General features: G+C 39.6%; 1 protein-coding gene across 2 annotated transcripts in view; it reads left to right on the top strand.

The window, feature by feature from the left end:
• The first annotated feature begins 1,298 nt into the window (after nt 1-1,298).
• The window catches only part of FLVCR2 (FLVCR choline and putative heme transporter 2), a 78,425-nt gene continuing 67,040 nt past the window's right edge, over nt 1,299-12,683 (top strand). For both annotated transcript variants that reach the window (XR_011970266.1, XM_072623521.1), the window contains exon 1: nt 1,299-2,692. Coding sequence is in view for 1 of the 2 variants with exons in the window: in XM_072623521.1 (XP_072479622.1) it covers nt 2,147-2,692 (546 nt within the window). In the remaining variant the exon portion in view is untranslated. The remainder of the gene's footprint in view (nt 2,693-12,683) is intronic.

A 12,683-nucleotide genomic window follows, 5' to 3' on the forward strand; every position in this document is an offset into this window, starting at 1 on the left:
TACTTTCACATCCCTACAAAGCACAGACTCCATAATGTCACAGCTCCCCAGTTTCAAGAACTATAATATCGCTTAGGTCTTAGGTAGCAAGTTTGCTTTTTTTCCCCTGCTTCCCAGTATCCTTAGCTGTTTAGCACAGTAACTGGCAAAAAATAGACCCTTCTTAAATGCTAGTTGATTGATTAAATCCAATTTGCTTTCCTCAGACAGATGAGAAGGCTCCAGATGCCACTAAAGCTTTAGTGTGGCTTTCAAGTGTGATATATTCTCCAGGGGAAAGAAACAGGCATTTTATAAAGTACTTCTTATGTAGTGTTCTATGTGTACCAGGCACTTTGCCAGTCAATATTTGAGCAACCTGGGATCTGAGCAACCCTGGGAGATAGGTTGTTATTGTTACCCCCATTTCACAACTGAGGGAAATGAGTCAAACAGAGGTTAAGGGACTTGTTCAGGATGTCTTCCTGACTCCTGGGCCAGTTAGCAACCTGTCTCAAATAAAGTAGAAAGCCGTTATCATCTTTGCTCAGTGGCAATGGGATGCATCTCCTAACAATAACGGTGAAGGTACTCATTGATTGGAGTGCAAGGGAAGCCTGTCTTTCAGGTTTTTTAATGTTTTTATTTTTAATTGTAATTATATTATATGTAATTTTATTATTATATAAGATATATATTATGTAATACATCACATATACTTTTAATTATGATTTTAATTAAATTTTAATGTTTTTATTTTATTTTTAATTGTAATTATTTTATGTAATTTTATTATTACACATAAAATATATGATTATATAATAATATATAATAAAATATACTTTTAATTATAATTCTAATCAAATTAAATTTTTAATGTTTTTATCTTCTAATGTTCCCTGTTTTGCTTTGGAGTTTTTGCTTTGAATGGAAGTAGGAAGCATGATGGCGCCCAGTGGGTATATAGAGTACTTAAGAGGGCAACATTCTGATTCAGTGTTAAACTTGGAAATTCCAAAGGACTTCAAAGCAGCCTGGTCCAAAAGGCTGTGCCCACAGGCCGTGTTGCCTCTCCTTTATCCTTGTCGCTAGCTTCTCCCATCCTCCTTTCCTTGCCCCCCCCCCTCCATCCCCTTCCACTTGCGCTCAAGCTTACAGTTTCCGATGGGGGCAATGGCTAATGGCCATTCTCAGTCGAACTGTATACCTGCCGAGAGGTAATAGAAGGTAATGCATTCGGATGTCAGACTGCCTCACCTCTGAGTATGTTTCCTCACTTGAAAATAAGGGTGTCAGACTAACTGATCTCTAAATTCTATCCTCTGCCTTTTTTTTTTCTTGTAGTGGGAATAGGGAATGTGATTTTAGGGATGGAAATAGGAGAAAATGGAAGCGTTGGTGATCGCTCTGGGAGTGAAAGTTTTCAGCTGGTTTGGAAAGGAACCGCCACGACAACACTGGAGTGTCCTGTTTGTGGGGCGTGTGTCAAGAAGGGATAGGAGATTTTTGCAAAGGGGGTGGTGGATACTGAGGGCTTTAGCTTGGAAGGGCAGGGAGCAGGGGCCGGAGAGTATCCCGTGGTTTCCATGGCGATGGGCAAGAGGTAAGGGGTCTGAATCCTGTGGCGACACTGTGGCACAGAAAGGAGAGATTGCCAGCAAAGTTTGAGCCGGTTAGGGGAGGGGGCGGATCACGTGTGGAAAAGGGGAGGGACCCAGAAGTTGGACCCGGGGCTATTTGAGTGACTGCAAGACTGGGTTTCCGAGCTTCAAGTCGGGCAATGCCGGAGTGAGAACAGAAAAGTTGGGGTTCGAAGCCAGAGGTGACAGCAGAGAAGCAGCGGCATCAGCTGAGACTCCAGTGGGAAGGAAACAAAGTGGCAGCCGGAAGACTAGGCTGAGGCGAGCCCGGGGTTGTCTTCCATGGACTTCGGGGTTCCCTTTTCCCTGCTTTAGTCACCGAGTGGCTAAGCTAAATCTCTTGGAGTGAGACTTTTGTGTGCTGCTATTGGTGGTTTCTGTTCTTCTCATTGGGGAGGGGACAGCCCTTTGAGCACGGTTTTCCTTACGTGAGGCCAGAAAGCGTCCTCCTGAGAGGGAGTCAGGGAGCCCGAGGCACCTAAAAGTAGGGAAGCAGGGATTAGTGGGGGGCAGCGAAGTTGGGAGTCATGGTGAGTGTGACTTCAGTTCCCACCACGGCCGAAGGGCAACCTCAGCAGCCTGAACGGGAATCCACTACGGAATCCAGCGATTCAGCCGCCAGAGAGCCGGTTAAGGTCAAGGTGTCCCGTCTCCGCTGGGTGATCGTGCTGCTGTTCAGCTCCTACTCGCTGTGCAATGCCTTCCAGTGGATCCAGTACGGTGCGGTTAATAACGTCTTCATGCACTTCTATGGGGTCAGCGCCTTTTCCATTGACTGGCTGTCCATGAGCTACATGGTGACTTATATCCCACTGCTCTTCCCTGTGGCTTATATTCTGGAGAAATATGGTTTACGAACCGTCGCCCTCTTGGGGTCAGTCCTTAACTGCGTGGGCGCCTGGGTGAAAGTGGGCAGCTTGAAGCCAAATCTCTTTGCCGTCACCGTGCTGGGGCAGTTTATCTGCGCTGTGGCCCAGGTCTTCATCCTTGGCATGCCCTCTCGAATTGCTGCCGTCTGGTTTAGTGAACGAGAGGTTTCCACAGCCTGCTCCCTGGCAGTGTTTGGTAACCAGGTAGGTACAGGAATGAGTGTCTGAATAGCTCTTTGCTTTTTATGTGTGAAAAAGTATGAGGAAACTGAAGGGAGAATTGGGACCCTTGTCTATTTCACCTCAAGAGCAGGATTACTCCTGGAAAGGCAAAGTCTCTGGAGTGCTGTCCTGAACTGTGCTGTGTAAAACCACTCGCTTGTTTCTACCTCTTCCCTAGCAAACTCTAGCAACCTGGCCACTTTTAGGCTTTTGACAGTATAGTAAAGCTATTATAATAGCTTTATAACATACATACATATACATACATATGTCATACATATATGCACATATACATATATTTGTGTTTGTGTATTTCTATATCTCTATTGTCATCTCATGTTAGCAATTAGTGTTCTTAGCAGAACAATCCATTCTAGAGTGCCATATCTCACTGGCGTAGAGGGGAGATTGCTAAGGCTGAATTTTAAAACCTTTATTCTGGTAGTGGTGACATTTTGTGCTCCTTTATCCACCTTTATACCAAGTTTTAAACCAGTACACTGGGAACAACAATGACTGAAAGCTTTTCTGCCACCATTAGTTCACATCTCACATTTCTTGCTATTTTAGTTTAGTACAAATGACTACCAATTTCTTTACAACTCTAGGTTGTATAGATGGACCTGTACAAATTACAGGGAGAACTGAAACACTTATTCAGACCCAGTAAATTTAAAAACAACAGAATAAAACTTTTGACTGACCTCTTCAACTAGCTGAAGGGAAAAATTTCATTGACATTTTTTATGTAGGTCACTGCCTCGATATTTCATTTCATATTGTGAAATTTCACATTTCATATTTAATGAACTAGCTAGTAAAACCAGCTCTTCAAGGCTTGTTTGCTCTTGCCTGAGACAGTATAAAATTGTCATTTTTGTTGAAAATTTTCTGTACACTTGCTGCCCAAAGGTGAATTCCAATTCTGGGCAGCTCTACCACAAGGTGGAAATTTTGAGCTAAATTTGAATCTTCCACTTTTTATAGTTGAAAGAGACCATTTTATCCACTCTCCTCATTTCACAGATGAGTAATCTTGCTTGGTGCCACATAGTTTATTGGTAGCAGAACCAGAACTAGAACCCAAGGGGGTCTTCTAGTTCCACATCTGCCCTCATCTACTTCTGAGTCACTAATTTGGATGGAATTTAGAGGAAGTAATCACCTTTAGTATACAACAAAAATTATCCCCCACATTTTTTCCTATGGCTTATGTTCCTTGAAAAATTAAATTAAGCATATGTTATCAAATCAGATGGATTTTATATTAGAGATAATTTTAAAAGAATTTTGGTGTTGTGTTCTTCATCTCTTCTCTTCCCTTCCCCCCAGGTTTTATGACTGAATTTTAATGGCTCTAAAACATGATATACATTTTTATCAGTTTTAGGAAGTGACTCTTTAAAGCTTTCAAACTGGACATGGGGTTGGGGGGTGGTGGAGGTGGCTTAAATTAGATTTAATCGTTCAGCAAGGATTTAGTAGTAACCTACTCATTGTCAGGCACTGCACGAGACAGATGAGGATATTAAGGAAAAAGAAAATAAACTTCTACTATATAAGACTCAAACTACATTTTTTACTTCTTGAAAGTGGGGAGCCGTGACATTATTAGAGAATATGTACTTTGAATGTGTGAGGGTATAGGAAACTCAGTTTATATCTGCTCTCAGTATATGCTATCATGACTAGCAGTCATGATTCAAGTAGAATTAAGACTTCAAGTTCCACACCTGTTTGAAAAAGAGGAGAAATACCCAGCTTTGGCCCTCTTAGCTAGCACAAGGAGAAGAGAGCACATCTTGCCTTCGCTTTTCCTTTTAATGATAAAGGTCAGACTAACAGTTTGTTTTCTTAAATCCTGTTAGGGGATGTAAACTTAAAAACATGTCTTTGAAACTTAAAATCACAGTGTTTATTTCTCAGATTCCTCAGAGTTAAGAAATGCTAAGATTCTTGTAACAAACTTATTCATGCTCTGGACCTTTGGTATTTTTAAATCCCTAAGCAGTCTGTTTAGTGTTATCTTTGGGAGTACATTATGTGCTGAGTTAAACATTATGAGGCATTTGGATGTTTTTCTTTCCTTACTTTGTGAGATTTGTACTTCCATGTTTTCCCCTTTTCTGCCAAGTGAGTGATAAAAGTAAAGGACCTTGAGTTATATTTGACAGAAAGGTATTTGGGAGAGTTGAGCAGCCTTAAAAAACAAATCCCATGAACCATTCAGATTATAAGAATTTAATTTGGCTTGCAAAATCTTCATTGGTCCTGCCCACATTCACCTGTGCAAACTACTCAGCTCTCAATATCCTTATCCCTTTTTGTGCGCTCTACCTGTTTATGTTAAACATACCCAGCGCTGAACCTTGGAAGGAGAATCAGAATATGTGACATGCCTTCTCACTTGTCTTCCTGATTTTCATTGCCTGTTACCGATTAAACCTTAGCCTTGAATTACTTTTTTGTAAAGTGCCTAGCTAACTTCGAAGTGTTCGATAAATATTATTTATTATTATTATTATTAACCTTGCATCATTGGACCAATATTTTTTCATGGTATTAAGGTTACCCTAGGCTCTCAATGTGAAGAGCACAATCTTGGATAGGTTCTAACAATTGGTAGAATCAGATTTAGAACTAGAAGAAATTAGAAAGAGTCCCTTCCTTTTAGGCTTTTTGTCCTCATTTTACAAATGAGGAAATTTGAGACTCAGAGAACTGGAAAGACTTATCCATGGTCCCTCTGGCAGAGATGGGATTTGATTTCATGTGTTCTTGATTCCAGACTCAACATTCTTTCCACTGTGTCACACTACCCCTAAGATTCAATTCAGTTCATTCAACAAGCATTCATTAAATGCTGAGCAAGGAAGGTATCATACTAGGCTCTAGTGATACAAAGGCAAGGATGAAATGGTCCATATCCTTAGGGAGTTTACATTCCACAAGCAGAGTACAATTTATGTACAGAGATGTTGATACAAAGTACAGGGAAAGCTAGGATGATATGATATTCCTGTATTTTTATTGTTGTTCAGTCATTTTCAGTTGTGTACAACTCTTTGTGAGCCCATTTGGGATTTTCTTGGCAAAGATATTGACATTTCCTTTTCCAGATCATTTTACAGATGAGGAAACTGACACCAACAGGTGTGACTTGCCCAGAGTGTCACACAACTAGTAAGTGTCTGAGGCCAGATTTGAACTCAGAAAGATGCTTCCCGACTCCAAGCCCAGTCCTCTATCCACTCCACCACCTACCAACCCATTCCTGTATTAGAGGTCTTGAAAAGTTACAGTTGCATATAAGAGAGCTACATGAACAACAAAGTTCTAGTCTGATTAGCATTGCTCTTCATATACTACAGTATAGTGGACCAAGCAGTCTAGTGGCCTGGGGATAGAGGGTAAGAAAGACTCATTTTGTGTGAGCCAGTGTGACTCTGGGCAAGTCACTTAACCCTGTTTACCCCAGTTTCCTCATCTGTAAAATGAGTTGCAGAAGGCAGTGGCAAACCACTCCAATGCCTTTGCCAAGAAAACCCTAAATTAGGTCATGAAGAGTCCAAGAGGACTGAAAACACTACATAACAATGAGACTAGTGAGGATTTTCATTGTCAGTATTATCACCAAACAGAACAAGTGTGATACAATGTATAGAGAATGTTACATGACTCTTAAAGCACTATGTATTTTTCATCTATTATTATTATTATCTTAAAATAACATTGTACCAGGTGGTGGTGGTGGTGGAGAGGATTTAGAGACCCAAATTAAATAGTCCCTGCCCTCAAGGATCTTATATTCTACCAGAAGAAATAATGTGCATATAGAAGTATAAATCAAAATAAATAGAAGGTGATTTCAGGGGTATTGGGAGGAAAGGCACTATAACTGGGGGGGGGTCAAGAATAGTCGTGTAGGAAAAGTACAAAATCCGAGCTTTAAAGAAATTAGAATTCCTTTAAATTTCTTCTAAATTCCTTCTAAATTCTAGGGATTTAGAATTCCTAGCAGAGTGAGGTGAGAAGAGTAGGGCACACCCAGTTCAGATGAGATGCAACGTTAATAGCAAAAAGACCAGTCTGGCTGGATCATTGAATGAATAAATTGACATGTCTTAATAAGCCTGGAAAGCTCAGTTGTGAACGCCTTCGAGGGCCAGAGTAGTTTGTTTTTTCTTTTAGTGGCAATAATGAGCCATTGGAGATTACTGAGCAGGAAGTGATATGGTCAGATCTGTGCTTTAGGAAAACCTCTTCCACAGCTGTTTGGGAGCTTTTCTGTAGCCCAGGCAACAATAATTTGTTGAGTGCTGACTATGTGCTAGTAACTGTGCTACAAATACAAAAAGAAATAAGCATGATTCTTAAGGAGTTTATGTTCTATTAGGGGAGACAGGTACAAGTATATATGAAATTAATATAAAATGAACTATGTAAATATGTCACTGAATAAATACCAATAAATAAATATTAAGAGAACATATACAGTTTAGGGATGGAGGGAACAGTGAAATACATTATGGTGCTTAAGATGCCTTTTTGAGAAGAGAGAAATTCTATGAAGTAGAACTGAAGGGAGGTAGGGAGAAATTGCATTCCAGGCATAAGGAATGGAAGCAGTCCATGTAGACTGGATCACAGAATGAGGTATAAGGAGGCTGGAAAGATAAGTTGGGGCCAGGTAGCTAAGGGTTTTACAGGCTTGACAGAATAGATTATGGTTTATCCTAGTGGCAATAAGTAATGACTAGAGTATGCCGAGCATAGCGGAATAACATATAGTATATTAAGTATAAGGGTAAGTCAGATCTATAATTTAGGAAAATCTCTTTGGCAGCTCTGCGAAGGCTGGATTAGAGTAGAACTAAACTCAGTCATTCCTTTGCCTTGGGCTCTTTGTAGCCTATTGCCTCAGAGCCTAACAAGAAGTTTATTTGGAAACCCTTGTTTCATATTTTCAACAATAAATCTATGTTTGATTTTGAGAGATGACCATGAACGTATTATCTTCACTCAAGAGTTAAGAAGGAAATCTTGCAGTTGCAGAGTAACTGACCGCTTAAAACCATAAAATGTTAGCACTAGAAGGGATCCTGAAGGGTGTCTAATTTAATCATTTCCTTTTACTAATAAAAAATCTGGAAACTCCAAGAGTCAAGTCAAGAAGCATTTATTAAGCTCTTGCTATGTGCCAGGCACTGTGCTAAGGGCTAAGAATGCAAATAAAAACAAAAAGAAAAACAGTTCCTGGTCTCAAGGAGCTTACTTTCTAATGGGGGGAAGATAACATACAAGATGAAGCTGAAAATCTAGGGGCAAGGAAAGAGAGAGAAAAGGTATTTTGGGGGGAGGCGGTGGAGAAAGTGGAGAGACTCAGGACTGGAACTTTGAGTGGACACCACTGACCTGAGACTTTCCTTGAAATGGAGGTTCAAGAAGGTGCTGACTAATTAGAGGAAGGAGCTACAGGTGTGAGGAATGAACTTCCTAAGGGAGAAGGGTTCTCTGTCATGGTGAGGAAAAAGCAGAGAATCAGAAAGGGAGCCTGGAAAGGGAGAAAGACATGGTTGGATTGGGCATGTGTCATTTTTATCCTACTCCAGGCTCTTTTGCATAATGCAGGGGTCTGATAGCATGATGTCTGTATGGGGACTAAAACAATTTTAATGGTAAATATAGTATAATAATGGTTGCTTGGTTGTTTTCAGTCATGTCTGACTCTTTGTGACTTCATTTGGGGTTTTCTTGGCAAAGATACTGGAGTAGTTTTTACCATTTCCTTCTCAAACTCCTAGACAAAACTGCCTACATGCACTGCCTCTACTTATTTTCCTCTCACTCCTCAACCCTTTGACTTCTGACCTCATCACTTAATGGAAACCACTCTAGTGGTCTTGTCTCAGTCTTCATCCTTTTCTGCCTGAAGCTACATTTGACACTGTTGACTACTCTAGTCTTGGATATGATCTCCTCTCTGGGTTTTTGAGACACTCATTTCCTGGTTGTTGAGTTTTTGGGTTTTTTTTTTTTTTTTGGTACCAGTCAAACTGTTCCTTCCATCTCTTTGTCATCCATAGGATACCCCTTGAGTGCTCCCTAAGAATAGGTCTTCCCTAAGACCCTGTCCTGTGTCTTTCTATACTCTCTCTCTCTCTTTTGGTGACCTCATCATCTATCCTGGGTTTATTTATTTATGTAGGTGACTCCCTAATCTACTCAAGTCTAGTCTCTCCTCTGGTCTTCAGTATCAGATCACCAATGACTTCTTGGACATTTCAAACTGGATGTTACAAAGGCATCTCAAACGTATTTGCAGAAAAGAACTCATTATCTTCTCCCTAAATTCACTCATCTTCTAAACTTCCATGCTTCTGTTGAAGGCAGGTATCACCATTCTTTTAGGTTGAGAACTTAGGTGTGATTCTCAAATCCTTACTCTCCCTTCCCCAACATATCTAACCAGTTGACAAATCTTCATTTATTTCACCTCCAATCCCTTCTTTCTGTTCCCACAGACTAGAATATGGCCCTGAATGGATATGCCTAATTTAAAAGAAACAGGATAGGGAAAAGAGATTGAGGTTGAGTTGCATTATATATTGAGAAGATATACTTATTTGAGGAAATTTAGAAACTAATGGAGAACAGCTGGGTAAAGACCACTGGAGAGAGAAACAAGTGATTTTGTCATTGAAGGATGCTACATTTCACCTAGTTTGAGTGAGGACATAGATGAGTTCAGTAATCATTGCAAGCTTGGCACTGAGACATAATTTAGTAGTGATGGAGGACTTTAGTTATCTACTTATCATTTTGAGAACACTCTCTGTGTCTCTTGTTTGTCTTTCTCTGCTTAAAGCAGAGTGACTAATAATAGAAGATCCTCTTGTTTGACAGTTAAAACTCTTTATAACCTCCCTACACACACACACACACACACACACACACACACACACACACACGAAACAAATCAAGAGCCCTTGGGTCTTGGGTCTTCAGTCTCTGTCACTTTCCTGGTATAGAGTAAATTTCAGTATGCTTCAGTTTCTCTTGGTGTCTTAGGAACTTTTAGGTCCTTTTGTAGGGTTCTATTCCATGTTTATATGCTACATTTAGAAACCCCTCCCCTCAGTCTCACATTCAGTGAAACTGGCTTTTTTGCTGTTCCTCCCACAAGTCACTCCTCACTTTGAACATTTTCACTAGCTGTTCTGCCATGCCTGAAGTGCTCTCCTTCCTCATTCTTACATCTTGACTTCCCTAGCTTCCTTCAAGTCCCAACTAAAATCTCAACTTTTTCAGGAACAATTTCCTCATCCTTCTTGATTCCAGTGATTTCCCTTTGTTGATTATTTCCAATTTATCCTGTATATAGGTTGTTTGTACATAGTTGTTCAAATGTTGTCATCCCTACCCCCTACCACTCCATCTATCACTCATAATACATTGTGAGCGCCTTGAGACCATGAACTGTCTTTTAGGTTTCTTTGTGTCCCCAGCACTCAGTATAGTGTGTGTGACATAATAGGCACTTAACAAAAAATATTTGTGGATTGATTGACTGAAAATTGAATAGAATTTCAAGCAAGTGGAAAAATGAGAGTTGTCAGAAGAGAGCAGTGTGGATAAACAGAAAATGTACCACACAGATTAGTTTTTAAAAAGTTATGTACAGAAGATGAAAGGGCATGTAACAGAAAATAAATATAAAAGCTTGGTGTCCTCCCATAAAAATATTTTTAGGAGCCTTAAAACTCAGAATGAGTTTAATCTTTTAAGGAAAGCCAAGCACAACAAGATAGTTGTGTGTGTGTTTAAATAGTTATTTTGGTGGAAAGATAAATATTGAAGAAGGGCTAGGACTGTTGCTTGGAGGTGGGAAGAACAATGAAAACTGACACCAGAGAGAAGACAGTGCTGCTCAATTCTTTTTTCTTCTGTTTTCTTTGCCAAGGAGATTGACTTTTGCACTGGAAGTGACAGAATAAAAGTGGCTGATAGAATTGATACCCAAGATAAGTAAGGAAATAACACCTAGTTACCCTTGATCATTGTTAGTCACCCAGCCCATATGAATTATATCTCTGAATGCACTGGAAGATATGATTTCTAAGCCAGTCAGTGAATTTTGCAATATCATAGAAAATGGGCAATGTGGGGAGAGGTGACACAGGACTGGAGAAGGGTAAATGTTGACATGATTTTCAAAAAGGAAGAGAACTATAAACTTAAGGTCAATTAGTTTGACTTTGAATCCTGGAAAAATTCTAGAATAGATCATTAAAGAGATGATTAGCAAATATCTGGCAAAGGAAATAGTATTATGAGGATCAGCATGGCTTCAGAAAGGACAGATTGTGCCAGACTTTTCTTTTTTTTTTTTTTATTTTGATGGGGTTACTATACTAAACTTAGTAGATCAGGAAAATACTATAGATAATAGTTTACCTAGACATTAGCAAAACATTTCTAGACTGTCTCCTATCTTTCTTGTAGAGTATTTCAAGAGATGCAGAATAGACTAATACAAATGGAGGATTTGGGACTGCTTAAAGAGGCAGATTCAAAGAATAGTCATTAATAGTTCAATGTCACTTGGCATGAAGTTCAGTGTTCTAATATGGCAAGGATTCTCCATTAGAATCTCTGGAGATACTTGCTTGTCACCGTGCTGTTTAAAATTTTATCAATAAGAGATAATAGTTTCAATAATATAGTCATAAAATTTTCACATTGAACAACAGTATCAAGATCCAAAAGACCTTCAGCATTAGGATGAATATAAGTTAAAATTCAACAGAGATAAAATAAAACATTATACTTGGGTTTAAAAAAAATCAGCTTCACAAGTACAGGATGAAAAAAAGCATGATGGTGAAGACAGCAGTTTGAAAAAGATCTAGGGATTTTTGAAAGATTGTTTAGTCAGTATGAATCCTCAGTGTGGTATAGAAGCCAAAGAAACTGATGTGATCTCAGGCTGCATTGAGATGCAACTTTGCATTGGTCAGAATCCATCTGGAGGATTGTGCTCTCTTCTGGGTTCCAAAGTTTAACTTAAGCAGGACTAATAAGTTAAAAAGCAGGCAGGGGAGGGCATCTAGGATAGTAAAGAACTTTGAGTCTATATCTTATGAGGGCCAGTTAGCATATGTAGCCTGGAGAAGAGAGAACTCAGGGAAAAGGACAGCTGCCTGTAAGGATCTGAGAGGTTGTCTTATTGAAGAGATTTTGAATTTATTCCCTCTTGCCCTACAGGGAAAAGAGGAGCAATGGTAGAGGTAGAGAAGAGGTCAGTTTAGTCTTGTTAATCAGGAATTTTAACAGTTACAGCTGTCCAAAAGTGGGTTACCTCAGGAGCTGTGGATTACCCTTCAGTAAAGGTCTTTAAGCTAAGGTTAAGTGGTTACTCATAGGAGACGTTATGGAGAGGGGATTTCTCTTGAGGTATGAGTTGAACTCCATATCTGCAGCAGACCCTTTTGACCCCCCAGATTTTGTGATTCTGTGGGTAGTGAAGCAACAGATTGAGAACTCTAGGAGAAAAAAAAATAACAGTGTACTATGGGATTTCAAGTCTAGGTGGAAAAAATTTTATTTATCATTCATCTATATTTAAGCCATTTGAAGGTTTTCATGAGAAACATCCAAACTGGAAGAATTCCCCTTGTCCTTGATGTTCCAAGAAGATTTCAGGTGACATTTATTTTGTTGTTTAGGTGTTTTTCAGCTTTGTCCAACATTTTGTGACCCCTTTTCTTTTATTCTTGGCAAAGATACTGGAGTGGTGTGTCATTTCTTTCTCCAGTTCATTCTACTGATGAGGAAACTGAGGCAAGCAGGGTTAAGTGAATTGACCAGGGTCACACAGCTATTAAGTATTTGAGGCTGAATTTGAGCTCAAGTCTTCCTGACACCAGGCCCAGCACTCCATCTATTGTACCACCTAGCTGCCCAAGCTGTC

Source organism: Notamacropus eugenii, chromosome 7 (assembly GCF_028372415.1).
Source record: "Notamacropus eugenii isolate mMacEug1 chromosome 7, mMacEug1.pri_v2, whole genome shotgun sequence".
Classification (NCBI taxonomy): domain Eukaryota; kingdom Metazoa; phylum Chordata; class Mammalia; order Diprotodontia; family Macropodidae; genus Notamacropus; species Notamacropus eugenii.